The sequence below is a fragment of the Pollachius pollachius genome (genome assembly GCF_949987615.1).
Source record: "Pollachius pollachius genome assembly, chromosome: 8".
NCBI lineage: Eukaryota > Metazoa > Chordata > Actinopteri > Gadiformes > Gadidae > Pollachius > Pollachius pollachius.
The window spans coordinates 15,307,862-15,334,971 of record NC_136941.1 but is presented as its reverse complement, the minus strand read 5'-3'; the positions used below and the strand labels follow the sequence as shown (position 1 = coordinate 15,334,971).

Genomic DNA, 27,110 nt, shown 5'->3' with positions numbered 1-27,110 from the left:
GGTACAATACAAGGGCTAGACGTACAAGTAATGCAATCAGTTTATCAAATGGAAAAACTTGCAACTTTTGAACAATAAGAGACACTCATTAGAACACAGGCTTTAACCTTTAGGAGATCATTCTTGTTGAGATGTGTCAGTTTGGATTGTTAATCAGTTTAATTACTAATTTGTTTAATAAAACTAGTTGATGATTAGTCATTTTAATAATTTTAGGATCTTGGAGGGATAACATTCTTTCCAGTGTTTTTCATGTATTTCCAACTCCACTTAGGTTTGAGTGCTTTAAGAAGCTCTTGTGATGTTAAACCTATTTTTGGTTAAAAAAAACAACATAAATCCTTCACGAGGTGGGGACATTTGGGTTGTTGTACAGCCACCTTGCTTATAACCTCTCTAAAGTTGAATTCCTATGGTTAATATTGTACTTGTAGTGAAACATCAACATCATAGGTGGGAGTGAAGGAGCCAAATGGAATCCCTCAAATGTAGTAAAACATGATTTTAAATAACATTTTTATGAAATGGGATAAATGATAATTCATATTTTTTTCGCAGTAATGACATGAAATGAAATTACTTTTAATTGTAGAGAATGCGTGGAAAACAGTCTTCCTTACAACCCCTGCTTGCTCTAGCCGTCCCGTCAGTCTTGTAAGTAGGGTTAGTAATACTAGGAAACAGGAGGCGTGTTTCACCTGCAGGGCTTATCGTAACTAGCCCTGTCAACCATTATGGAATGGAAAATTCCGCTTTTTTAGACAAGGCTTCGTAACTAAAGAACGATCGGTGCCACTCGCAAGATCTAAGGATTCAACATTTATTTGTTTTAATCGTAGGCCTGCAATGTGTCCTGGCAGGTATCTGTCATTGTTCATCATTTTGGGCTTTGTGCGGCTCTCCCTCACTGCGGAGGGGATTCGATGTGAGGTGAGTCGAGTTGGGGTTCATGGTTCAGACACGTGTTTGTTGTCTGTTTCACTATGCTTGTTTGCATCGTTATAGTTTAATAATGTATTGCTGTTGTCGCCCTCTCTTCAGATTCCGAATGAAGATGGTGAGTTTAAAGTGCCTTAAGTGTAATCCGTATGGAGTTCATACATGTTAATGCTTTGGCCGCCTGCTGTTTACTTGTTCCTGAAAACCGTTATATAGTATATGAACCTATCAATGTGCCTTATACCGGTGCAACCCTTCTGGTTTTAAAACCTTATTAACAGATACAGCACAATTAAAACTCATGACTTGTTGTAACATATTTGTGATTTTGAAGAGGGCATGGGACTGGGCTCCAGTACCACAGTAATGCATTACTTCTATAGTGGGGCCAGATGAGGAGGTTACAAATAAGAAGGAAAATACAAACAATGTAATAAACAAAAATAAGTCAGCTGTGATATTCTATGTGACATTTCATGCAGAAAATCCTCACATAGTTATACACAGTGACACTATCCAACCGCAATTTGTGGTTATCTGCTGATCAGATGCTAACACACATCAAGGGTGTATTGTAGTGGCGTGAATGATTGAAAGCTACACACCTGTGGTACTGTTTATTTTGGCATGGTCAGCTGGAGCATGGGGTTCATCTCCTCTGAGGTTCTCCTCCACTGAGACTTTGGCGACTCGACGATTCTCTCAGTGTGTCAGCATGCACATTCGGATTCGACCCGAAGGTACAGGCAGATCATCTAACGTTTGTCTTTCAGAAAGGTTTCTTTTGGTTGCTTCAAATCAACATTTGTTGGGTCTCTGCTTTCTTTTAGACTTCAACCATACAACAAACCATACGAGAAGGATTATTATCCTGTCATCAGGTATACATATTACCATCAAGAAGTTTGGCCCAAACAATATTAAGGTTGGACATTCTCTTCTCACTTGCAATGAAATAAAAGTCATTCTCAAAAAGAACTTTGGAAAATAATAATATCAGCTGAATCGTTTGTTTTCTTGCTTTCAGTGGAGGATAAGGGCTCCCCATGTCAGACCAAATCAAAGAATATGTCCCCCTAACCCTTACAAAAAACATCACACAATGGTGAAAACCCTTTTCCCCGTTCCTATTCTCCAAACTCAGAATCCAGCTAATACTGGTGGTGGTTTGATCCATGATACTGTTTTTTTTCAGCAGTGGGAGCTGAACTATTCATGTGTGAAGGCCGAAGCTGGCTCAACCGTGTCCGCGTCATTTATAGGTTCAACAAACTACACTGAAAAATACAACGTACCAGGTATGACAAACCTTATTATCGTCATTTTTGTCCGCCATCTGTTTGCTGTTGTGTCTCTCTTCCGTGCTACCGGTCTCTCCCTTTAGTCCCTGGGGCCGTCAGCAGCCATTATACCCTTAGGGAATAGGATGTAGAGTACAGTACACTGATACAGGCCCAGTGCCACAAAGGTCTTAAGGGGGCTTAGCCCATCCAGGTGTTTTTACCTGCCCCCTCTATTGGTTTAGACACATTTCAGACATCAAGACATCAACATGATTGGCCGAGTGTGACTCGCTCAGGCGGATGTTTTTGCAAACACTCCCTTTTACTATCTCTTTCATACAAGTTGCAAAGAGATTTTCCTACACACGTCCCTCTGCTGAATCATTCCTAAGTTGAAAAAAATATTGAACACACGCTTTTGCTGATTGATATTTTGTCATTCATTTTGAAACATTCCCTATTTGACTGTTTTTTTTCTTTCTTAAAATGTCCCCCTCTGTTAATCAAACTCAGCTCCAGTGCCACAGTTTCACCTGTCTGTGGCCCCGGGCTCCAGGTTGGTCAATGTGACCCTGGCCCCGGGGCCCTCAGTGTACACCATACTCTGCTACCGCATCAATAAAAACTTGTGCAACAAACCTTCACGCATCTCTGTAAGTGTCAGGGGAGGGTTATCTGTCCATATCATCACACCATAATCATGTTGTGTGTAAAGGAGTTGTTGTGTGTCAACGTGTTTCATATCAATTTGTTATATTTGTATTGTTATTTATATATTTTAGATTGATCCTTCAAAGTCTCTGTCTGCGACTCTGAATGTGTCGTACTTGCTGCCCTGTGTCTGTGTACAGGTGAGTTGTAAATGAACTAAGCATTTGATTGTTTTAAAGCTTATTTTAAATGTCTATGAATAACGTGTCATGACCGCTTCTATCATGTGTCTATATGGACAGGTGTATTACACACACTCTGATGCCAAGCGAGTCATGGAGTGTCCTTTTACAAACATCTCTCTGGAAGGTGAGCACACACACATTTCATGTGACAAGAAGTTGTATAAACGACAACCACTATTATTATTTAAATATTTATTTGAAGGTAATTTACTTAACTTCCAACTTTATTTTTCACTAAATATTTCGATGAAAAAAACGTGTGTGTGTCTTTGTGTTTGTGCCCGTGTATATGCATGTGTATGCAGGAGTGAGAGATGTTTGGCTCTCTAGTAAATTTGAACTGTACACGGACCACATCGCCTGGACGTCGCGGTGTCCTTCTAGCTACCTGAAGCCCTCTGCCGCCCTCTGTTGGAAAAACGACACAGGCCTCTGCACGCCCATACTGAACTCAAGGCTGGCGATGATTAATAGCTCAAGTCTAGTAAGTGGTATGACGGAAGTAATGAGGATGGGGTCTTATTGTGGGATATTTTTTTCCTTTTGTGTAACCCTTTTTCTGACCATGTCTTATCCCTGTTGTCTGCTCTACAGTTGTACAACATATCAACTTTAGACAAGCACTCACAAATGTGTCTGCAGGTGAGCATGTGTGTATGCAAATTGGTGTAGACATATATGGACGATGTATTGGCCTTTGGATCATACGTCAACCTATTGGATAGGCAATAACAAACGATTTTCAATTACTTGTTTTATATATGTAAAATATGACTTTTCTACTGAGAATTGTTATTGGTTAAGTGCTTATTATCCAGAAAAATCGCAGCTCCCACTTTTACTTGCATCTGTTTACAGGCCAATCTTGGCCTTTTGAATATGGTATCGAAGCCACGGGTTCAGCGGTCAATGCTGCGTCTGTGCATATATGTGAGCGCATGTGCCCATATTATGCATCTTGTCCTTTTGTGTTTGAGTCTGAAATGCTTCTCTTTCCATTTCATAGTTCTCTATAAAAAACAACAGTCACGTCCATTGTCCCTTCAAATCGGGTGAGATCATCTATCATCGTTCATGTCCCTCCCTATCTAGTCCTACTGTGCTCATTCAGTCATTCTCTGCCTACAACGTCAACGTGTTTTCTCTGGTCGTTTGCACAGATAAGAGCGAATGGGAGGCCCATGTAGGCCCTGGTGGGAGGAGCATGTCGGTCCACCTCACCTCTAACGCCTCAGCTAGCTTCTCCGCTCAGCTCTGTATCCTGCAGCACAGCGGCTGTCACTCCGTAGGACACACTTACTCAGGGACAATGGTGAGAAAGGGAGGGGGTGAGAGGGAGAGATATAGAGAGATAAAGAGAGTGAGAGAGCGAGGAGGCATAGGCTCAACTGTCAACCTTATCTTTTTAACCAGTCAATTTTAGACTAATAATGGTAGTTTCATTTCTAAGCAAAATGTTTTTTTGTTTTTTTCTAAGAATATATTTATTGTCGTTTTTTAATCTTTTTTTAACAACATACACAGACAGACACTTGCACCATCATAATAAGGATACCAATAAAGTAATTACTTAAATAAAATAAAATAAAAAAAATAAAAAAATAGTAAATTTATATACACAAAAATAAAGATTTTTTTTTACGTGAATCTAATGTCTTCATCTGTCATGACATCCATGTATGGTTCCCAGAGCTTATTAAAGTCTTTCCGCTTGCCCTTAGCAATATACGTTAATCTTTCTAGTCCAATAGAGTTCGACAGCTCTTTAATCCACATTGCAAAATGGTTTGTTTATTAAAAAATTGTGTGACAGCCACCATTTCCTTCTGCTTTTCCCCATTAATATGTTTCCATATGCAAATGTGGGGCCTTGAAGGTTTAGTCTCAGAATGACAAACAGTGAGGAACATAGTTGACAGTTGAAACACAAATAAGTACTGTTTACACAAGAAAAAAGGGTGTATTCTGCAACCGATTTTGAATTTTGATGGTATCTACATCTCTCATACCACCGTTCCTGCCAGTGTGAATTGAAAAAATCTAAAACATCGGCATGGCTATCTCACGAACTATTACATGTGCAAATTATAAAATGCTGTGCGGTTGATCTCCCCTTGGTGAAAATATATTTTTTGCCTAGCCAATTCCTTGGTACTGAATACTAACCAGTGTTTTGTATTGACAGGATGGGAGCAAGGGTGACTTGCAGTTAAATGTTCCTGTTCATACCATCGCTGAGAGGCCGTGTGTGCAGGTATATCTCAACAAATCCCAAAACATAGGGTTCTTCTTCCAATTTGTTCCTCTATTGCAAATGTAGCCTGTTTTAGACCAAACCCTAGCGTGATTCAACCCACATGAACACTGTGTGTGTTAGACAAAACCCTAGCTTGCATTCAACCCACATTAACACTATGTGTGTAGAAGACTTAACCCTAGCATGCATATAACCCACATGAACACCATGTGTGTGCAAGACTAAACCCTAACATGCAATCAAACCACATGGACAAAATGTGTGTTCTTTTACAGGTGTGGCAGTCAGCACCGGCTCGACTTGGGAAGAGAATCTTGTGCCCTGAATGTGAGTGTCCTTCCAGATGTACATTTCACCTCTTCCATCAACTACACCTGCAGTTAAGACATAACCGGTGCTCTATGGATGTGCAAACCAGGAACCCAGATGCAATGCGGTGATAATTGTTTTAGCAGACACACACTGGAGGAGTGGTATGCTGGTGGCGGCAGCCCTGCTGATCGGAGTGCTGTTCACGCTGCTGGCTTTTGTTGTGTACAAGGTCACCAAGAGTGGAACAACAGGTCAGCTCTCTTAACACTTTTGGTATCTCTACAATGCAATGTCTCCTTGCATTGCCGATAAATGGAGACTTGCATGCGTAGTCTGGTAGTTGCTCATTATAATATTATTATAATTACGTTATTATGATACAACCATGAGAGAAAAATAACATCATTTGATTTGCCTTTTTTCTATCTCCTGCCAACATGTGCAGGTTGGCTGTCGATCCACAAGCCTGTTCTGCTGGTGTGCTCTTCAGGACAGCCCGCCCACGTCTCAGCCGCCTGCGCCTTGGCCTCCATCCTGCAGGGGGAGCTGTGTGCCGCCGTGCGCATGGCCCTGTGGAGCCAGAGTTCCAACAGGCAGGCTGGCGCCGGAGCTGGCACTGGGGAAGCAGGCCACCCCGTTGCCGTGGCCGGCAACAGGGTGGCTGACCTGGGCCCGCTCCCCTGGCTCTACGGAGAGTGGGACGCAGTGCAACGGGCCCAGGGCAAGGTGCTGGTCGTGTGGAGCCCCGAGGCCAAGCGGATCTTTGAGAGAACAACAGAGCAGGAGACTCAGACGGAGAGGAGGAAACGAGAAGGAACCCGCAAGGTAGAGGCGAAGAGGGGGAAAGCGACGGACGCCTTGGAGGGGGAGGAAGGCTGGAGAACGATAGCAAGGACGTTAACGTACGGGACGGAGAAGGACGCCCTGTTGGAGGGCGATGATCCTTCGGACGTTTCGAGCGAGGGCTCTTCGATCACGGGGCCGGTGTTGAGGGCCACCCTGGCCCGCCTGAAGGGGGTGCTGCGGGAGCCGGGAAGGAGCCACCCCGTGGTGCTCATCTCCTTGCGCGGCCTCAACCACAACAGAGACATCCCCGACGAGCTCCGGGGGGTCCCGCGATACAGCCTCCCCGGGGACTTCAGGGGCCTGATTCAGGAACTAGGGGGCATCGCGTCGGGACCAAACTGGGAGGAGTTAGGGTGCGACTGCTGGCCCAGACTGCGCTCCAAAGTACTGTTGCTGTGGTTGGCACGACGACTGTCCCACCAACTGAAAACGTGGCTGCCATAGTCCCAGATAAACACGAGGACTTGACAAATGAGCCGTGAAATCTGGAGATAATTTGATGGAAAGGGATATTGGCTCCATGTTGGACAGGTCAGGTTTCTCTGACCATTGTGTTGGCTGTACGCCAAAACAGGGAATCAAACAAGAGCAAATGAATGCATGTGGTGAAGGGTCACCCTGGGGACAACAGGCATGTGACGTCTCAAGTTCTAGCAATGTGACGGCACCAAACTGCTCCAGCGTGTAACACGAGCCAGCCCTCCAAAGAGACGCTGTTAAACCACGACCAGCGCCGCTTACAGTCACCTAATCAAAGAGCTATTCATCACAATCTGGCACTGGTGACATCTAACCGCTTGTTTTGCCTTTTTTTTTGAATAAGTAAATATGTGGTTATTTGCCTAGCAAATAGACATTGACAATGCCTATGGCTTCTTCACATGTGGATCTATACTGAACACCTGCGGGTCGGTTGTAGCACAGTATATGTCTTACTCCACATTTGAGAGGCTTGTTGGGTGGGTAGGACGCTCACATCCATCAATCCATCAATGCCACATGATGTGCATGATGGCGGATCCCTTTGTTTCAACGTTGATCTGAAGAAGAAGATAGAAACCGAAAGAAATACAGGCAGCTTGCCTGTGTAAATAATCTTCATGCTTACTTAACTTCTGTGTGAGTGTGTGTGTATGTTGGCAGGTTTAGGCGGCCTCATCCGGCTGAGTCTGAATGGCCTGGGTGAGAGTGCGCACATGTTGCACAATGAGTGCCTTACTGTTCACAGGCGTCTCCCAAACGAACACTCTCAAACTAACAGATCTTCTGCGTGGCAGTAGTGCACCATTGGCATGTTTATTTACTTACCACCTCTACCTCTCCCCGATGTTGCGCCTCTCCAGACTTTTAAGGACACGGAAGGGCTGTCTGAGGACGCACTGGCCCCCAGCAGTGCTGACGGACAGCCACCACCCAGCACCAGGCCTTTCTCCAACAGTGTGTCGGAACCCAGCAGAGGACAGGGAGGTAGCCCGGCAACCGTCTGCAGCTACTTCCCCCTGCATGCAGCCTGCAGCAGCCCGGGATCAGCTACCCCTCGGCCATCCAGCACAGGAGCCAAAGGCCCCATGCTCCACGAGGGAGATGGGGGAAAGCCCTGTCTACCTACGGGGAGGGTGGCCTCCCCGTAGGTAGTTCCGGGAGCTCCGTGGAGCTACTGCCCTGGCCAGGCGATTGGCCCTCCCCCCCAGCCCACCCAGACAGCCCAGCTACCGATACCTCAGCCAGGAAAGGCAGCATCCCAGGCCTCCAGTCTCCAGGATGGAGGGGGGAGGGGTTGGTGGGTCACCCTTGAGATGTGTCCGGACAATGTTTTAATTTTGTTGAGCAAGATTTTTAACTGCATCGAGGTTATTTTGTAAGTAATTTGTTGACATTCTTTTGACCATGATGGTTTATAGTGTGTACACACACACGCGCATGCACGCACACACACACACACACACACACACACACACACACACACACACACACACACACACTTCCTGTCAATGTATTTCAAATTGCCATATAACACCATTGAGGGAGAGAAAAATAATGTATTGGTTAGATTACGAACACATTGTTTAATCACATTGTTTTTACTTACTAACATTTGAATGTTGTACTTTGTGCTTTGCACAGAGCCTCTTGGAATGTGATGTATTGTGGGCCTATAGGAGCAATCGAAGAGGCCCTTTGATTTAGCATTTGGGTAATCTGACTTCCTAGTCGCATTTCCCTGGAGTGCCCCATTCATGAAAACATAAGTCTTATCTGATGTGTTTAATGGCAATAAACTCAACTCAACTCATTCATATTGCGGACAGCTTGGGTTATGTCCTTTGTATCGGCATGCCACCACTTCAGAACACTGACAAATGAAACGCTTCAGACTTATTGATTTATTATCCAGGGACCGTGGAGTAAGGCTGATAGGAGAGATGCTATTAAAGGTGCATTCAGAAATGTGATGAATATGGGTCCCTAGAATTTTTCTTATTTTACGACGTGCCCACTCAGATATTATGGACACATGTATGTCATGACCCCAGGGTGACCCATGCAGTTTCCCCGTTGGGATAAACAAAGTGTACAGTGTGGTATCGTAATGTGACATATCTTTAAATCTGGCCTGCATAGACAGTTGGAAAGAAACGCCACAGTCTGATGTGGGATGACAGTCGTAGGCCTACACGACAGGTTAGATCACATAGCACGTTTCAATTGTTAAGTGAAATTTAAAAAAATCACTGTGATGCAAACAACAATTCCTATACAAAATTCATATTTAACACAAAAAACACACTGGACAATGCCATTAAAAAATATATCTATTCATCACAATAGTTGTGTTGGTTGTAGGGTTCCGAACTTTTCGGACCGACTGGCACCCCAAAACTAACTAGGCGGTTTGAATGCAGAATAGGGTCCAGTCACCGATATATGAGAAGAATACCACGATGATAGGCCTAGATTATAAATCAAGTAGCTGTCGCAAAGCATTCCGCGCCTTCACGGATCCACCAGTTTCCGAAGTCTCACTCTGCAAGTAGGAGACATTGCGTCACTCAGGTGCCATTCATCAGGAAGCTCTCCAGCGTCATTCCAGACCATAGTCAAGTCGACAGCGCGACAGAGCTAGTGCCAAGGTTGTCACATTCCAGATGCCGATGCTGTTGCTATAATCTGTTCAGAAGAAGACATGGCGTTGTGATCGACTGGAACTTTAAGGGCAGAAACATTTAATTGTGTTATCTTCTGGATGAAGGGAATATACTGGGCAAAGGGATTGAATCGGAGCGAGCGAGGCTCCGGGAGACCGTAGGACCAGGACGCACCGCAGCCAGAAGCATATGGACAGGAATGGCTCGTTGCGCGCCGCCGTTCCACTGTCTTCCACCACCACCACTGTTTCTCCTGCTGCTGTTCTCGACGGGGGGTGGGCTAGATGTGGTGGACCAAGCATCCAGGTTAATATGCAGCAAGGTAACAGCGGGGGGTATAAATTCATTGGCGTAGCCTAGCCTGTAGCGCACGGGTTTGCCATATTTGTACTTGATCACCAGTTAATATAATGACGTCCATCATAGTTTCACTTGAGAAACGTAGAGTTTGAATAACAGGAAAAAAACAACTACTTTAAAGTCGTCTTTACTGTTCTAATTGTTCGTAAAGTTCGTGCGACATCGAGACTGCGAGAGAAATATCAATGTCCATTTATAATTTACTACTGTGTCTCAGCTCAGAGGGCAGTCTACTTTTACTGATCCCAGTGTCCAGGCTTATCCTCGACTTGAACGGTCATTGGAATTAAGTAATTGTAGATGTAAGAGTATCATTCCAAGAATACAATTATTTGTTCATGTATTTTAATGTGTGTGTGTGTGTGTGTCTGTGTGTGTGTGTGTGTGTGTGTGTGTGCGCGTGTGTGTGTACACTATTCACACTTGCTCCTTCTCCTCAAAGGGATTGACTGACTGCACAGTGACAGATGGTGAGGCCCAATAATAATATCATTATGTTCCAAAAACACAAACCTATAACAATTATAATAAAATCTCCTATTAGATCACATAAGACCTCGTATTGCATCAAGTGACATGTCGTTTTTTACATTGATATTAATATATCAGCAAATGTAGGAAAGTGACTTGATTGTGTCTGCTATTTTTGCACTCCTCAGTATCTCTGTACAGTTTTCCCTTTGAGGACCAGGAGCTTACAGTGGACGTTGAACGTGTCGACCTCAACTTGGTGCTCTGCTGCTCAGACAGGGAGGACTGCAAACCCTGCCTGCAAATCTTAATCGCAATCCACGGTAGGCTCCGGATATTCACTTGGACACAGACAACAAACATACTCCCCCTCCCCCTTGAGACACTAATTTCCACCCTAATCAATTATATGTCAATTGTCAAATTTACAATAAGACCTGTTTTGACTTCCACAGTTTTTACTTTTTGAATAAATCCTTGCTGGTGTTGTGTTGTGAGGTTTTAGTCAACCCAAACTGTAATTGCTATCTGAGGGAAACTTTTGCGGCAGATGACTCATTGCTATGGTTGATGTCAGGTGAAGACTTGGAACATGAAAAGCAGGAATCAGAGAAGTTGATGGAACCTAGTAACGAAGAAGAGAGATTTGGCACAAAACAACCGGGAGAGGGAAGTGGTGGAGTGAGTGGGCTATCCAACCCAACAGGTATAGTAAGACAAAAAAACGACAAACACGCTCTCAAGGTTACACACATTCACACAAGCTTAATGTGAGAGAGAAATACAATTTTAGACTTTGTGTGTTTGTGTGTGTGTTACAGCTTTGGTCAAGGTGTGTCTGAGCTCTCCGGGCATCGGCTACTGCAAGGCGGTGGAGTTTCGACCTGTCCAGAGATTTCAGAAATACGTGGCGGAGCGCAGGGTAAGGCTCTTTCCTTCCCCAGACAGGGCTCAGTGCCCCGGCGCTGAGTTTCTGCTGTATCATTATTTACTCAAGTCATCCAGTTCCACTTGAGTAGCTCAGCTGTGTGTTTGCTGAGAAAGCGAATGCAGATTCACAAGCCTCCCACAGTTGACTCCTGGCCTACTGTGTGTACATTGTCCCGTAGCTGTGGCTGATGCTGAGGGAGGAGGTGAAGTTTGGCAGTCCTGTTGTGGTTCAGGTGCACTCCAGATCCACAAAGGGCTTCAACCTGACGGTTCCGTCCTTAGAAGAAGGTGGGATGAGTGACATAGTGCAACAAAGCGGAAACACAATCAAACATGCTTAGTCACAAGAGTATACTTCCATCTTATTGTGTTCTTCTTTTTTTTTTACAGTGTGCCTCCTCAACCTAGACGCCAGTGTCAAGGACTGTCACGGTAAGAAGAGAACATAAACTCAATGGGTATAATAGAAGGTGGCCTGTACAAGTATGGATTAGATTCCTTCAGAGTAACGACAATGATTTGCCTCATTTGAAAAGGTGCTTAACATATCAATGGTTAAGGCAGCCGTGCATAACCCAGGTGGGAGTTACAGACTGGTACTGAATCAGTTGTGATTTGTATAACACTATATTAATAAAATGACTTGCTATTCTCAGCCTGTGATTGACCCCTCTGTGTTATAGCATAATACAACATAAAATACCCAATCATGTAAGGTTTAGCTGAAAAGCTTGCCAAGTGTGGCAATGCCTTATTCCTTCTGCGTTTTTTTCATTGTATTTGATCCACTTGATATGCTACCACCTGACGTGCTGGTTAATTAAATTTACTGGACGTGGGTTGGTGAAAATAAAGCCTTGATGGAAAATGCAATCTGAGATGAATGTACAAGAACAACAGAATGTGTCTAGGGATACTGTGATGACTCAAATCAAGTTTGAGGTATATTTGTATTAAGTATTAAAGTCCAGCATACATTTATTATAAAGCAATTTGATTAGGCCTATCAACGTTTAAACCAATAAAAGCAGTTTAAACAAGATCTAAATTGTGAATCTACAAAAAGTAAAGCCGAGACCAATAAGACCAAATATTTACTTACAGCCCAATTATTTACATAAACTGTAGTTTCACAATAAATGTCCCTCAAAGTAGAAATCTGTCCTTGGCTAGCTGCCATAGACACACAGAACGGTGCCCAAACTTTAACAACCAAACACACACAGTACTGTACTGTGTGTGTGTGTGTGTGTGTGTGTGTGTGTGTGTGTGTGTGTGTGTGTGTGTGTGTGTGTGTGTGTGTGTGTGTGTGTGTGTGTGTGTGTGTGTGTGTGTGTTGCTTTTGGCCTGAAGTATTAGGTATAAATGAATAAGGATTAGTATATATATAGGCCTAATAATGTAATAGAAATCTGGCAATAGTCAATATGTAAGACAATGTACAACTGTCATCTAACTACCCGTAGCTCCCAAGCTCGAGGTTGTGGCTGATAATGAGACAGATCGGATCATCCTTAGACTGGGTATTACCGACCCCTGCACAGAGACAGTCCTGTACCAAAAGTTCTGGAATGAAATGCCTGGAGAGGTTCTTGAATGGGTGAGTCCCAAACACCAATCATTCAAATCCCTCACCGTTCAAGATAGTACAAAACAAGGTTGTTTATGTGAAACAATATGTCTTTTGTTGTTTTCTTTCAGCCAAAGGGCCAAAAAGAAATCAACATTGCGACAAATGCTGTAGCACCGTGCCTATGCTTCCAGGTAGCCTATTGGTTGTTGGGTATCTGCTATGATGACACAACCTTTACGCACTTTGAAGATGAAAATAACCTTATTTTTTGTGTGACACAGGTGTGGTTGAAGGGAAAGCCACTTCGTAGGAGATCCTGTCCCTTCAAAAACTTGCAAGGTAAGGACATTCTACCTGGTTTTATGCTAAAAATATATTTTTAAATTGTATCAAACCTTTTTTATCTCTATCTTTTATTTAGGAATTATTGAAAAAATGCAGACCAATGTGACTGTGTCCATGTCCGTGGCCCCGGTGAGAGGTAACCATGGGAACACAAGGCAGGCTACGGCGTTGAGCTGGAATGTGACTGCCCCCTGCAGGCTGAAGGGAGAAGTGTGGCTCTGCAAGAAGGACTCCGCAGGGGGTGTTTGTGAGGAGGTTACTGGCTCAAGACAGAGTCTGTACAACCACACAGATGATGGCTGGAGAGCCACAGTCAACGAGCATTGGGTAACATAACTAATATCTCAATCCAATATCTCAATCATTTGGTCAAAGGAATATCTGTAATCATATTGAGCAACCCAAATCTTTTTTTAATGTATCAATTATTTTTCTCAACAGAAAAAAGGGGAGTTTGTGAACATGTCATCGCACCCTACTCTCTGTATTCAGGTGATCTTTGTCTGTTCCTTTCCTGAATGTGATAAATATATAGCTGATCAATGCCTGCATTTTGTTTTTGACCAGTGCAATATGTTTAAGATACTCTTCTGGTGCTATCTGATTAGGTCATGCTACATGGGTCTCATTCAAACCTGGAACCACACTGTCCCTTTGCGGGTATGACACTGACCTTGACTGTCCTTGACAACTTCAAATTATTATCACGCATTTATTATTGTCTTTATATATTATTTATAAATATTGTTTACTTCAAAATTCATTGCGTGTACTTTTCACATCTCATTCCTAGAGCCCCGATGGAGATGGAGTTTGCTTATCTTCTTCGGCCTCCTTCTCATGTGCATGTCTTTACTCGGGGCATATTTGCTCCAAGGACTGCTGAAAGGTCAGCCATAAAACAATTCCCTCCTGCTACTGCTAATGCACATTCTCTTAACAAGGTAACTAAAATCCCACTCGGTTCCTCCCATAGGGTACGCTCGGAGATGGTTTAAGGAGAGCGACGTCAAAGGTAAGAGGGAGAGCTCTGACTCTGCACAGGACCAGTACATACTGGCATGCTAAGATAGTTGCATGATGCACGGCCTTCCTCTTGGTACAGGCATGGTCGCCGGGAGCCACGTCGTGCTGCTGCACCAAGCGGACGGCGAGAGGGCTCTGCCGGTGCTGCTGTCCCGCCTGGGCTCCTCCCTCCAGGCCCTGGGCTTCAGCGTGTCCCTCGACCTCTGGAGCCAGACGGAGCTGGGCGGGATGGGCCCCGTGCCCTGGCTCCACTCCCAGCTGGACCGGGTCCAGAGGCAGGGGGGGAAGGTGGTGCTGGCCCTGACCCAGGCTGCCTGGGCCAGGGCGGACGAGTGGGGTGGCCAGGGCTGGGAGAAGGGCGGGGCTAAGAGCAGGGTGAGCAGGGGGGACGGCGAGGGAGAGGAAGAGGAAGCCGGGAAGGGTAGCCCTTTCCCCTCCAAGCACGTAGACGCGTTCGGCGCCTCGCTGAGCTGCGTGCTGGCCGACTGCATGCAGGGCCGCGCCGGCGAGCGCTTCCTCCTGGTGCAGTTTGAGTCTCTGCCTCCGCAGGCGCCCGGCTCCAACCGCCCGCTGCCCGAGCTGTTCCGCGGCCTCTATCTGCACTGCCTCCCCTCCCAGAGCCTGGCCTTCCTGACGGACCTGGCCGGGGGGAGGCACGAGTCGTCGGCGTCCGCGAGACGCAAGAAGGCGGGTACGCTCAGGGTGGCGTCCAGGGGGCTGGCCAGAGGACTCGCGGGGGCGGGGGTGACCGTCCTGCGGCTGGCAGGGCTGCCCCAGGACTGTGTCGGGCCGGGGGAGGAGGATTCCTTGGAATCAGTGCCCCTGCAGCCGTATGCCACCACCCCTCCTTCAAGCCCATACCCTGGCCCTAAGGAGGCCGGGCTGGCTTGGGTCTGAGAGCGAGGGAGCAAGAGAGCGAGGGAGCAAGAGAGCGAGGAAGCAAGAGAGCTAGAGGGCGAGACTAAAGGACGAGACTTTGAAACTTTTGTTGAAATTTCTTCCAAAGATCAAAACAAACAAGTATTCTGCACACTGGTGCTATTATCTTGACTGTACTTTTGGCCCTTGTCTTAATGAGCCGCAGACATAGTCTGTAGATGCATGTCTCAATAACAAAACAAGGCATTTTTAAGTCGTTCCTGCGGGTAAGTATGCTGCTCGGCTATCCTCAGATCTTGGATGTTGGTTTCAGTTTACTTGATGAAGATTTATGTGTGTGTACATAGCATGCTTCTATGTAAATACTTGTATTCAAATGATTGACTGCTACTAAGAGTTCATTGTGTGTGTATTTCAAGTACACTGTGTTAACACTAGTGTAACCTGAAACGAAATAATAAGTTATAATAAGTTTAAATGATGCTGTATGATTTTATGAAACCTTAAGTTGCTTAAACATATTAGGTATGCTACCTAATATGTTAAGGCAATAGCAGTATTTTCTACGGCTTCAACTAATAACTTACACTAGTCTCCTGCTCAGTGCGATGGATATACCTCAATGGAGAGAACTATTCTTTGTCCTACAGTGCAAATGCTTTAACCACCGGTAATTTAATGTTACCTCTTAGCATCTCATTGAATGAGAAGACTGCGTCAGGGATTGCGTCATTTTGAGAATATATTCGATTTGTATGATTATGCCTTTGTTTTCTATTAAATACAATTCGAATACTTAGTAAGACATTTTCTTTCGCCTGTGCAGCATAGTTGTTGCCCACCTATGAAAAGAAAAAATATCTTAAGTTAACCAAAATGGAAACATGTTTAATATGCCTTCCTTATCAACACGGTGACAGTTCAACATGGGCCTGCTGGACATTGTGATTCACATGAGTGGTAGCGATTGGTGGATGAAATGAATCCCCAGCGGACTTGGGCGGCGCCTATCATGCTGCAGCCCAGCTGCAAGGAACACAAGGACAACCACCCAACAGGAGCTGTGTGTTCATCTAGCCCAGCTCCAATCATCCTTCCGAGTCCCTCCTGCTCATGAAGGTGCCCGCTATAACATGAAACTCTTGATTCTTTGATCGGGGGTTTGGCTAGAGACGTGAAATTGTCCCACCGGCGAGAAATCTGGCCATCAGTTGTTTCAACGACGTGCACATTTTGCACCAAGGTACGAGCAGGCTAGCCGGTTGTGAGACCGAGCTAGCTAACATCAACTATGGGTGTCAAATATAGCTCACACAGCTCTTCAACATGCGATTATTATATTGTATTTACAACATGTAGACATCCTTTTCGGGCTAACATTCGAATTGTACAAGCTCTAATCGGCCCAGGTTAGCAGCTACCTGATCTTAGCGTAATGCTGGTTAGGCTAATAGGCTTGTTGGTGCTGATGCTGAGCTGGCTCTGTGGTTGATAACAGGATATCCCTTGCCCCGACCATCGCTTCTCAGTTGGAGATTTGTGGATATAAATTACATCAACGTATATTGGACGCTGTTCTGATAGCATCTACTCAAATCAAAGTTACATTTGGTCCCCTTTTTTTAAACCCATTTATGCAACTTCGGAAATTGCTTGGGCGTTTCTTAACCGGAACTATGATAAATATTATATAATGTGGGCATTGGGGGGTACGGGAATGATACACAAGGGATTTGTGATTTAGCGCCGAAATTGCAAATAGACGGATCGGTGTGATTTCAACATCTCCTGGATGAATCTGTTGGGAGTCAGATCCAACAGATGAATGACAAATCAATTTTGGATAGCAGTAGGCCTACTTATTCGTTGACACCTCAAATTATAATAAGAAACATATTTAAACTAATGAGGAAAGTCTGTTAACTAATGAAAACAATTGTTTCTCACTATTCATCGGTTTATAACTAGTGAGCCGTATAACCGGACTAGAGTCGACTCGACACACTGCTTCTCTTTCCTTTATATTTATTTATAGCACACCATCAATAATGTTTTGATATGGGAATTTTCCAAAACCTATCTGAATGAGGTATTTAGAAAAATACTGACAGAAAGTGACAGAACATCATGTCAATGTCTTATCACACTTCATTAAACATAATGTTTTGTTGATTTATGTTGAAAGTGTGGTCTGATTGTCTAGTATTGAAACTCAGCGCTTCTCACTTTCTTTTCATACAAGATTTCATACTTTTTTAATAGGTCAGTCACCTTACTTACTAAACAACATATTCATTGTTTCATTCTATAAAGAACGTCTTGTTTTTTATGCCCTGTAATGGTATGCTTGGGTTTGTTAAATGCCTTGATGTGACTTCCCAAACAGGAAAGGAGCGATGTGGTGTGACTGGTCTTCTCTGCCTTTACTGATACTCGTCTGGGAACTATCTGTGGTTAGAGTAGAGACGGCACCATGCCAGACCTGCCACAAACTTACTGACAGCTTCATTAAGGTAACTCATCTTTTCAACTTCTTCAAACCTGCACTATATAACATTTCTAATGCAGGTATTGAAAAAATATCTAAACTACAAATACTTCTCAAGTGTAAAACGGGGCTAACCATGAGTCAATCCATCCAGGGAAAATTTCTCTAGAAATCCTTATATTCTGGTTCACCTTTGCCCTTACTTGAAGCGCCAGGTGGTTTGTTACAAAGATCCATCTGGGAAGTTGTACACCTTATAAGAAATATTTTACTGTCACTGGAGGAACCAATTGTCTATCACCGTCCATCATGTAGTTCCTCATAGGTCCGAACCACTGTGGTTTGGCCAAAAGCGCATAACTCAAATGATTTTTGTATGATCGATTGTGATCTTGCACATGATTTTCTACTTTTCTACTCAACCTCCTTTTGACTTTCCTCAGGGCTTGGAGGTAACGTCCAGTAAGAACTTTGGCGGTGGCAACACAGCGTGGGAGGAGGAGAAGCTAGCTAAATATGCACGCAGGTAAGAGAAAGGTCTACTCCCTCAAGATTACTTTGTTAAGTGGACACATTCATGGACCTCCGTCAAACTCCCTTCATCATCAAAATCGTGCTACGTCATGTGTCCATGTTTTGTGACGTGACGTGACAGTTTATTTTAGTTTTGTTGGTTTCACATGCGCTGCGATGTCTGAGTCTATGTTATGCTGTCCGTGTTTCAGTGAGACCAGGCTGCTAGAGATTGTCGAGGGTGCGTGTGAGAAGACCGACTTTGAATGTAACCAGCTGCTGGAGCAGATCGAGGACCAGGTGGAGACGTGGTGGTTCCACAGGTAGGCCATGCTGTGTGGTCTCTACCTCTCTTGATGACGTGGATGCAGCGCTTCTGATATTGATGTTGTGCACGTATCACTGTGCCCTCAACACATATGAACTGCAATGACGGTCCTTCTGTTTGTAGACAGCAGGAGGCCCCCGACCTTTTTGATTGGCTGTGCATCGAGGAACTGAGACTCTGTTGTCCACCAGGACGCTATGGCCCTCAGTGCAAAGGTTCCACAAAAACACATGCTATATTATTGTATCTTTTTTTTCAGTAATTGCATAGATCCACTTTAATCAAAGTTCTCAATCTCTACACAAATTGTTATAATAAGAGTAAAGTGTGTGTGTGTGTGTGTGTGTGTGTGTGTGTGTGTGTGATTTCCTGCGTGGCAGAGTGTCTCTCCGGTCCGGGGGGAGTGTGCGGAGGCCTGGGCCGCTGTGAAGGCGAGGGCACCCGTCTGGGGGACGGAGAGTGTGTCTGTGACCCGGGATACTCAGGCCAGCTGTGCCAGAACTGTGGGGATGGCTACTACAGAGAGAAGAGCTCTAATCACAGCATGGCAGCTTGTGCAGGTGACTAACCCCCCCAGCCCCCCCTCCCTCAGGATCCAAGACGGCCTCCTTATCTGGCGATGTGTTCTGCACTGCTTGTAAGACTTCTCCTCTCTCTCTCTCGCTCCCTCTGTAGCCTGCTACCATTCATGTAATAAATGCTTGGGGCCACAGGATTACAAATGCCTGGATTGTAAACCAGGCTGGATCCTCCATGACAACAAGTGTGTAGGTGAGTGTGGTCTCTTTCCCCTCCTCCTTTTTCACCCACGCATTTGCAGCGCTAATATGTCATGTCAGAAGGGGCACAGGTTGTTTACCTTGCCCTCATCGTCTCCTTTAGACACTGATGAATGTGGCACCGAGTTGGCGCGCTGCCCTACAAACACCTACTGTCACAACACCGATGGGTCGTACGAGTGCAGAGGTGAGCTCTCGTGCCGCGCACACACCTTATCGGCTCACACGTGTCAGTCAAGCTGTCAAGTCACTGGTTTCCTGAAGCACAGGTCAGGAATGTCATGTTTACACGATGACATGACCTGAGAATTGATTGCAGTGCTATTTTGAAGACAAAACAATGTGTCTTTTGTTCTTTCTTTATCATGCCAGCTCTGCTCAGTATTAGACCGTATTTGTATAGAGACAATAACTGTACAAATTAAATGAAAATTGTAAGATTTTAAAATTATATAGTCAGAAGGGAATCTATTATGGCAACATTAAATAATAACCCAAATTTTTTGAAATATCTGTATGATATTCTCTGTATTCAGGCTGTGACCAAGCGTGTGTGGGCTGCATGGGAAGCGGGCCGGCCCGCTGTAAGAAGTGTGCCCGCGGTTACAGGCTCAGAGGATCCAAATGTATTGGTAGGTGACATAATATTCATTGATCCACATCTATTCCTCAATATTTCAGTATGCCCCCTGATAAATGTGCATCATCTCCTGCCTCCTCCTCTCTTGCAGACATAGACGAGTGTAGCGAACGGGCGATAGCGTGTCCGGGGCTGAACGAGGCATGTACCAACGAGGAGGGCTCCTTCCACTGTGACTGCGCTCAGGGCTTTATCCGACGAGACAGCATCTGTGTGGAGAACAAGCTACCCAGTAAGTGCTATGGTATGGTCGTGGTATGCACTGGCAGACACAAAACATTGGTCAATTTGCTGCTAGCCATTGGGCAGACGCTTTTATCCAACTATAAGTGCATCTAAGAACAATATCAAAGCAACCATACACAAAAAAAAGAATGGCTATATGAATCGAAAAGACATCATTGGTAGAACTTCTTTGCGGGGCACATGCATTTCTGACCTTAGAGAATGAAAGTTAATCACTGAATGTCTTGCGCCATTACATCTCTTATAGTATCCTAGAGGTGAGATACCCATCCCCCCAGCATTAGCTAGATTCAATTAGTTATTTTATTTCTTCATCATACATTTCAGCGATCATACATCTCAACAAAGTGCCTCCAGCTTCAACATCAACTTCAAATTCCACAACAACAAACAAAGAACTAGCATTTTAAGAAAGCCCCTGTTAATTTGGTAATGTCTACTTTCCCAGCGGGACCAGAGAAAGGTCTCTTCGACGATATGACTGAAGACGAGGTGCTGGTGCTGCAGCAGATGTTTTTCGGCGTGGTGATATGTGCGCTGGCGACCCTCGCCGCCAAGGGAGACATGGTCTTCACCGCCATCTTCATCGGCGGCGTGGCGGCGATGGCTGGCTACTGGTTCACTGAAAAGGGAGATTACATGCTTGACGGCTTTCTGAAGGGACGCTAGTCCTAGCCCTGGGTTAGATAAAGGAAACATGGGAATGCTAACCAGGCAAGAGGTAAAGGTGACTCCCGCAGTACTAGCCAATCAGAATTCTGCTTTCCGGTTGGGAAGTTACTTGAATGCTGCCTGGACTGCTGTTAGAAATACAGGACTGATAATTTTGAATCAAAAACTCAGGCTATGCAGGAGAATATATCTATGTAGCCGCGAGCATTGGAGGAGTACTTGGCAACGACCGCAATGCAATGAAATGATGGAATTGAACTTGATCCCCTACCTCAACATTGCAAAAAGCAGGGGTCAAGAAATCAATCACACCACCACTGATTGTCACACATTTATTATGCATTTTCATTTTACATCTGTGGGAAAATATTGCACAAGAAAGAAAGTTATTTATTCACATAATATGAACGTCCCGAGCATTTATCATGTCAATCCTATCGTTATTTAATTTGGCTGTATGCTTTGAAACCGAAGCATTCTCAGAATGAATGGTAGAGCTATTGATATGGTGTTGCTGGGTAAGGTGTTGCACTATGTAGGCCTGCTGCTTGGGTGGGGTTGAGCCTTTATCATTTCAAAGCAAGCTCCTTGAAATACTCTGGAATCCATCCATTATGAAGAACTGTTTTATTAATTTCCATTGTTTTTAACTTGCTTTTTTTTTATGAATGCATGTGAAAAGGTACTTCAATGACTTTGTTTGTTTATTTATTATCTGGTTTTCAGGACGAGAATCGACTGCTGCATGTTCATTTAATTTATTTATCAAACTGCCAGATGAGCGTTAACACTAGAGCGTTTATGTGTGTTTTAGAAATGTATTTGCACTCCTTAATGCAAGACATAAACTCTTTTTTATTTCCTGGACATTAGTTTCAAAGAATATTTTTTGGGAGGAATTGAATACTGTGATATGTTTTCAAATGTTCTGCTTTCTTTTTTTATTTTACAGAATTATGTGAGCCATGACTTTTAGAAACCATCAAGCTATTTGGTTGATTGTGATTTCCCCCCACTTTATTAGACTAGAAGGCTCAGTTCCCTGCTGCAAAAACATCATTTGCAAACTATAATTTCCCTTTTAATTAAATAGCTTTGACTCATTTTTTCCTAAATATTTCCTTTTTTTGCACTTTCAATAAAATCTTTAAACATAATCTGAGAAATTCTCTATAATGGCATGTTTCTCAATCTATCAATGAAGTCGGAAAATCCTCAAAAAACAAACTGATTCTATTAAAATCTAAACGTTATCATGCAATTACCCAGCACTGTGGAGAATGAGACTTGGAGTGCGGTCTCATTGTGTCCAATTATAATGGGGTAATAGAACCCACCCATCAGCAATTACACAGTCTGTCCCATCTGCCAAAAAGATGCATCTCGATCAGAGTGGATGTGTTGAGATTCAGTCTATTTCAGTGTTCCACTCCAGTTAATGGGGTTTAAGCGCAGTAGTTCCCTCTCCTCCAGAGCCCCGAGGGATCGGGTTAGTGCTCTGTCTCTCCATGTCTGCTCCATTAGCTACACACACACACACACACACACACACACACACACACACACACACACACACACACACACACACACACACACACACACACACACACACACACACACACACAGTGGAGAAGTCGGTTAATTCCCTTACAGCAACCTTAAGTGAAACTTGAATAATTTTCTACTTCCCGGTGCAGGAATTATTTTGTGATCGTAAGCGTGTGTTCATGATCATCCTTGAGATATAAGTGTTTATACCTTCTTGTTCTCATCTCGGTAAAGCGTCATCGCTCTGTTGTGTTTGATGCGCTCCTCTCTGTCTCTGGTCACAGCGCGGCGCTCCTCATCGCGCATGTAGTCAGCCTCCTTCACTTTACTGGCCAGCTGCAGCCTCAACCCAACCCCTTTCTCCTCTATCTGCCTTTTCAGCTGCTCTCGTATCTCTTTCCTGGTGAAAGGACAGCACATTCAGTTTTCTTTCCCATCAGTAAACAGTAAAAGATTTTCCCTATAGAATTTCAGTGAAAAGGCGGTGTCACAGGGTCGGTATTGTATTGTTATTTGCAGTAGGGAACACATGGCAGGTGTAGGCCTACGATGAAAGACGACCCCGAAGCTTGTTTAATCAATGGGGTTAGGGTTAGGGGGGGGGCAGACTATTTTATACCGATAATCTTCTCTCTCACTGCTGGTGCCATAGAAAGGTCTCCGCCACCCTTGATGATACCTGTCAGAACAGGAAAAGAGGTGACGTTTATCACTGACTCATACGCCTATTTTCAAAGAAAGCAAAGCTCTTCTCGCCCTTTAAATTTCGCCTGACAATCAGACTGGATTAGAGCAGTTCACAGACACTGACTCACGTGTAGTGTTCCTTCCTCTGCATGCAGAGGGACCTCTGCTGATTGTGGTGGTGGACAGCCAACGTCTCCAGGCATACGGTGCGTTTAGGGACCAGCGGGGGACGCAGAGGGTTCAGCCTGGGAAGGCTCTGGAGACCAAGCATTATGGAAATAATTGATCTTTAATCGAGAGGGCTGTAGTAGTAATGCATTGTAGTTTTCAGCCTGGTGGTCGACCTATTCGATTCACCTGAAAGTCTTTCCAAGACTGGGTTACATGTGAGATCTTTGGCAACGCCAAAGACGTGACCATCAGGCACCGACTCTGGCGTGAGGGAGGTGAGCTGTGAGGAATAATCACCGGAGTGGAGGCGGAGCAAATGCCTGCTACGGTGATGTAAACAGCGCACGGTCAACCGATACAAATTTAAAACGATCTAAACAGAGATTCAACTCATTTAAATGCAGCTGAAACGTTTTTTTTCCTTACGTAGTTTCATGGTGAAGTTGAAGCCGGCTGTGTCCCTCAGTCGGTGAAGTTTCATTCTTTCCATTTCTAACAGGCGTTCCAACTCTCTCTCTCTATTCTCGTTTTTGAACCCTACATCGTCATACATCCCAGAAAACGGCTTGTGTAGCCTATAAGGATGCATGAAAAATAAATGCATATAATCCCAGTCCATACAGTACTAGTTAATCATGTGTTTGTTAAGTGGAATGTTGTCCTTGAGTGTTTTGCATTGGCAACAGTTGCCTTGGAAATACACACTTTACCACTTTACCTCCAGCCCCATTGTTAGCAGTAAGCAGGGCGGACTTTAAGTTGAATAGCCTCTGACAAAAGACAGACAAAAAACTCTAGACTCCAGCAAAAACAACAGACTACTGTGTGATTAGGAGACTGTGTGATTAGGTCGGCATCTACCAATAGAGAAATATACACTGGATTGATGGAGTAAGAAAAAATGGGGTTGGGGGGGGGGGTTAAATAAACATCACAACATCATGATATTAATAAATACTTAATTCAACATAATTTATTCAACATAATTACTTTAGCATTTATGGAAGCAGGAACATTGCACCTGTTAACTTGAAGCAACTCACTCTTCTAACATTACAACTTTTAAACATGGTTATATAGTCAGTGTGGGTATTCAATATTTGGAATAATGATTGTCGCTTTGAAATTAAAACACTGAGCAGTTTCTTTGTGCCGCCTCATATGCCCAGCTCCTTGTGGTTTTCAACCAGCCAGGCATGGTATTTATTCAGCTTGTGATCTTGAGGGGTGACCTTAGATATTACAAGAAAACAATCCATACGTGTGATTTAAGAAAGTTATTTTGTACAATGAAAATGTAAACCACTGGTAATAAAACAAACTTACCTTTCTCCATTCTTCCACACAGAAGATCCTGTAGGAATCGTTGCCGTATTTTCCTATTCCATGTAGTTCAATTGGATAGCGCCACTGTTTACTTAGATATTCCTCTGTAATAGAAAAAGCACAGGGATTAATATGGTTATTGCTTTTATTTGATATTGTAGGGTCAAAAACAAACAGTTGTGAGTGTGGTTTGTGTGAGTAGTGTGACCACATGTGCTTGATCAATATTTAGCATGCAACATTTTGACAGTGGGAAAATTCTAAAAGCTTTACCTGAAAAGCGAATTATTATTTTGGCTCTGATCTCATACAAGCCAAGTGGCTTCAGAAGTTCAGAAATTGACTTCCAATTTGCATCTTTAGTTATTTCAGCAGATGGGTAACGCTCAAAGAACTGCCAAAGAACCGGAATGGCCACTTTTCCTGAAGGTAAATAATAAAGATCATACATCAACCCAATATCGTCTGACTTTTAAACGTAATTGAACTAGTACTACATGATGAATGCGTTTATTGTCTGTCCGCCCGTATTGATCAACTCACCACTGGTCTTGTTTAAAAATATGGTGGCCACGAGCAGCTTCCAGGGGTTGTGAAACAGGGTTTCCTGCACCAGGTAAAATGGGGAGCGTGGGGGGGTCCACTTCTTGAAAGCTTTTCTCCTTGGTGGGCTGAGAACTACAATATGAGAAGACAGGGCAATCACGATGTTGTTTAAAAAAAAAAATTGTCACAAAAATAAAATATAGAAATAAAAAAACGTCTGATATTGACATTAGTATTCTCAATTATGTTATTTGCATACATTTATTCAGTAACAATTACCGTCTCTTCGTGATTTACCACTGAAATAGGGGCTGGTCTTTCGTTTGTCACCCAAGATTTTGGACTCTGTTTAAATACATACAACAAGAATTATCCTCATGCAGGTATGCTTTTAATGCCACCAGCATATGCATATCATATGACATGCACAAAAGTGCATAGATCATACATACTCTGGGGTTCTCTTGCTGGTGAACAGCATTCATCGGGCGTGTCAGGTGACAAGGACACTTCCTCCTTCACATTCTCATTCTCGCTATTAGCACATTGGAACTCAGATTGAGTTTCCAGCTCTTCTTCCACTGGAATCTTTTCCTCATACCTTCCTTGCTCGGTCTCAGCTTCACTCTCTCTCTGGCCGGCCACATCAACAGTCACAATGACAGCCAGAGGCAGGGGGCCTGGCTGTGTATTCTCCGGCCTCTGCCAGGTATTTGCTTGGCTTGTCAGAGCAGCAGACGGTTTGAAGAGCTTCTCCCTCAGCCGACCACTAAGGTTACTTTCCGGTTGAGAATCACCCAACGATGTTAAAGACACAAACTGCGTTAAACATTCCCCGGCGTTCATAGCATCACACCGCCCTCCCATTGAAAATACCTGCATGTTTTTTACAGTACCAATGTCAACGTTCTCTGCGTTTTCTTCGATCTCCTCTTTGATTATAGGCGAGACGTCCAAAGTGTGCTTGGATGCAATGGCTTCTTGATGTTGAGTTCTGGTCGGGGAAGTTTGTTTTCTGTTTGTTTTACTTAGCAGATCTGACAATTCAGTCAAACTTTCTGATTTAATTTCCAGCTTTTTGGCACCTGTTTCCAGCTTTCTTCTTCTCTGCCTCTTATCCACGGGAACAGCCAGAGATGTGTGTCTCACCCCACCCTGAGAGGTGCTAAAATCAAAGAGGTCTATATGTAAACCTCCTTCTCCATCTTTCAGAAGGAAAGCTTGCAAAGATGCTTTGGACCGGAATGTCTTCCCTTGGGAACTGTAGGAGTAGATGTAAATTATTATTTTAAGGTTATTAGCTGTAATCTTCTATTGGTTTTTTTAACATGCATCTAGATAGATGCATGTGATCTGAGGTGTGATCTGAACCAATTTAATTACCTTGTAATGTAGACGTCCATTTTGCCTGCTGTCTTGCCTGCTTTCCGTTGTTTCACTACTCTTGTCCAGCCGGTAGGCATTCTCAAAGTATGTGATGATGATTCATCCTTGTCTGTCTGAATATTTATAATGTCTCTATTTGTGTCACTGTCCCACTGACTATTGCATGTAGCCATCGGGTAATCCATTTCAGTTATGTATTGTTTATATTCCTGGTTGTAACAGGGGTATATAATAAAGATAGGGCTGTCTATTCTTTAGGCATCTTAATGGTATCTATTGATGGGAAAAGTAGACTGCTCAGAATCCCAGATCGAATATCGAACATCCTAACAATGCAAGAACTAGGTATCTAGTTGTAAATGCGCCTTTATAATGCAGTTACATCCGAACGCATGCCTACCTCAATCTCCTCAGCTCTGAAATTTGACAATGGGATTGTTCATGGTGCTGTGAACAGACATAGCTTTTGCTTTGCTCTTTCCTGATCATTCTGTAAACAACCCTGATGTCGCCTTGC

The 27,110-nt window shown here is 43.9% G+C and overlaps 4 protein-coding genes and 1 long non-coding RNA gene across 9 annotated transcripts; 3 read left to right on the top strand and 2 right to left on the bottom strand.

The window, feature by feature from the left end:
• The first annotated feature begins 692 nt into the window (after positions 1-692).
• LOC307079471 (interleukin-17 receptor E) lies at positions 693-8,817 on the top strand. 3 transcript variants are annotated; one of them, XM_079741835.1, is made up of 17 exons: positions 693-930; positions 1,042-1,057; positions 1,575-1,679; positions 1,770-1,820; positions 1,967-2,044; positions 2,135-2,237; positions 2,736-2,875; positions 3,005-3,073; positions 3,176-3,242; positions 3,424-3,602; positions 3,713-3,760; positions 4,125-4,170; positions 4,279-4,430; positions 5,304-5,372; positions 5,651-5,702; positions 5,828-5,938; positions 6,133-8,817. In XM_079741835.1, exons 5-17 carry the CDS (start codon positions 2,042-2,044, stop codon positions 6,975-6,977), a joined length of 1,884 nt encoding a protein of 627 aa, XP_079597961.1. In that variant the 5' UTR covers positions 693-930; positions 1,042-1,057; positions 1,575-1,679; positions 1,770-1,820; positions 1,967-2,041; the 3' UTR covers positions 6,978-8,817. The 3 variants fall into 3 exon arrangements, with proteins under 3 accessions (XP_079597961.1, XP_079597960.1, XP_079597959.1); XM_079741834.1 differs by having other exon boundaries at positions 1,770-1,864; positions 5,831-5,938; XM_079741833.1 differs by having other exon boundaries at positions 1,770-1,864.
• A 768-nt stretch (positions 8,818-9,585) lies between these two features.
• Positions 9,586-16,044, top strand: LOC307079266 (interleukin-17 receptor C). Of its 2 annotated transcripts, none has more exons than XM_079741483.1 (16): positions 9,586-10,001; positions 10,482-10,509; positions 10,699-10,833; positions 11,094-11,216; positions 11,332-11,432; positions 11,620-11,728; positions 11,831-11,872; positions 12,907-13,040; positions 13,142-13,204; positions 13,295-13,352; positions 13,435-13,685; positions 13,800-13,850; positions 13,967-14,018; positions 14,152-14,247; positions 14,335-14,373; positions 14,464-16,044. In XM_079741483.1, the coding sequence occupies exons 1-16, from the start codon at positions 9,879-9,881 to the stop codon at positions 15,279-15,281; spliced, it is 2,223 nt and encodes a 740-aa protein (XP_079597609.1). In that variant the 5' UTR covers positions 9,586-9,878; the 3' UTR covers positions 15,282-16,044. The 2 variants fall into 2 exon arrangements, with proteins under 2 accessions (XP_079597609.1, XP_079597608.1); XM_079741482.1 differs by having other exon boundaries at positions 9,588-10,001; positions 11,088-11,216; positions 14,464-16,040.
• Positions 16,045-16,238: 194 nt separating this feature from the next.
• creld1b (cysteine-rich with EGF-like domains 1b) lies at positions 16,239-22,400 on the top strand. Of its 2 annotated transcripts, none has more exons than XM_079741485.1 (11): positions 16,239-16,382; positions 17,650-17,776; positions 18,195-18,277; positions 18,477-18,587; positions 18,716-18,807; positions 18,973-19,152; positions 19,268-19,363; positions 19,475-19,558; positions 19,908-20,003; positions 20,103-20,243; positions 20,706-22,400. In XM_079741485.1, the coding sequence occupies exons 2-11, from the start codon at positions 17,660-17,662 to the stop codon at positions 20,924-20,926; spliced, it is 1,221 nt and encodes a 406-aa protein (XP_079597611.1). In that variant the 5' UTR covers positions 16,239-16,382; positions 17,650-17,659; the 3' UTR covers positions 20,927-22,400. The 2 variants fall into 2 exon arrangements, with proteins under 2 accessions (XP_079597611.1, XP_079597610.1); XM_079741484.1 differs by having other exon boundaries at positions 16,239-16,506.
• On the bottom strand, positions 22,332-23,962 carry LOC307079268. Its single transcript, XR_013812040.1, has 6 exons — positions 23,762-23,962; positions 23,522-23,658; positions 23,293-23,420; positions 23,097-23,156; positions 22,688-22,877; positions 22,332-22,453 (listed from the first exon to the last, which is right to left on the bottom strand). It is a non-coding gene; the product is annotated as an uncharacterized lncRNA (long non-coding RNA).
• A 318-nt stretch (positions 23,963-24,280) lies between these two features.
• On the bottom strand, positions 24,281-27,090 carry mbd4 (methyl-CpG binding domain protein 4). The gene is made up of 7 exons (XM_079742567.1): positions 26,591-27,090; positions 25,660-26,468; positions 25,487-25,552; positions 25,205-25,339; positions 24,935-25,084; positions 24,662-24,765; positions 24,281-24,567 (listed from the first exon to the last, which is right to left on the bottom strand). The coding sequence occupies exons 1-7, from the start codon at positions 26,776-26,778 to the stop codon at positions 24,493-24,495; spliced, it is 1,527 nt and encodes a 508-aa protein (XP_079598693.1). The 5' UTR covers positions 26,779-27,090; the 3' UTR covers positions 24,281-24,492.
• Positions 27,091-27,110: the final 20 nt, after the last annotated feature.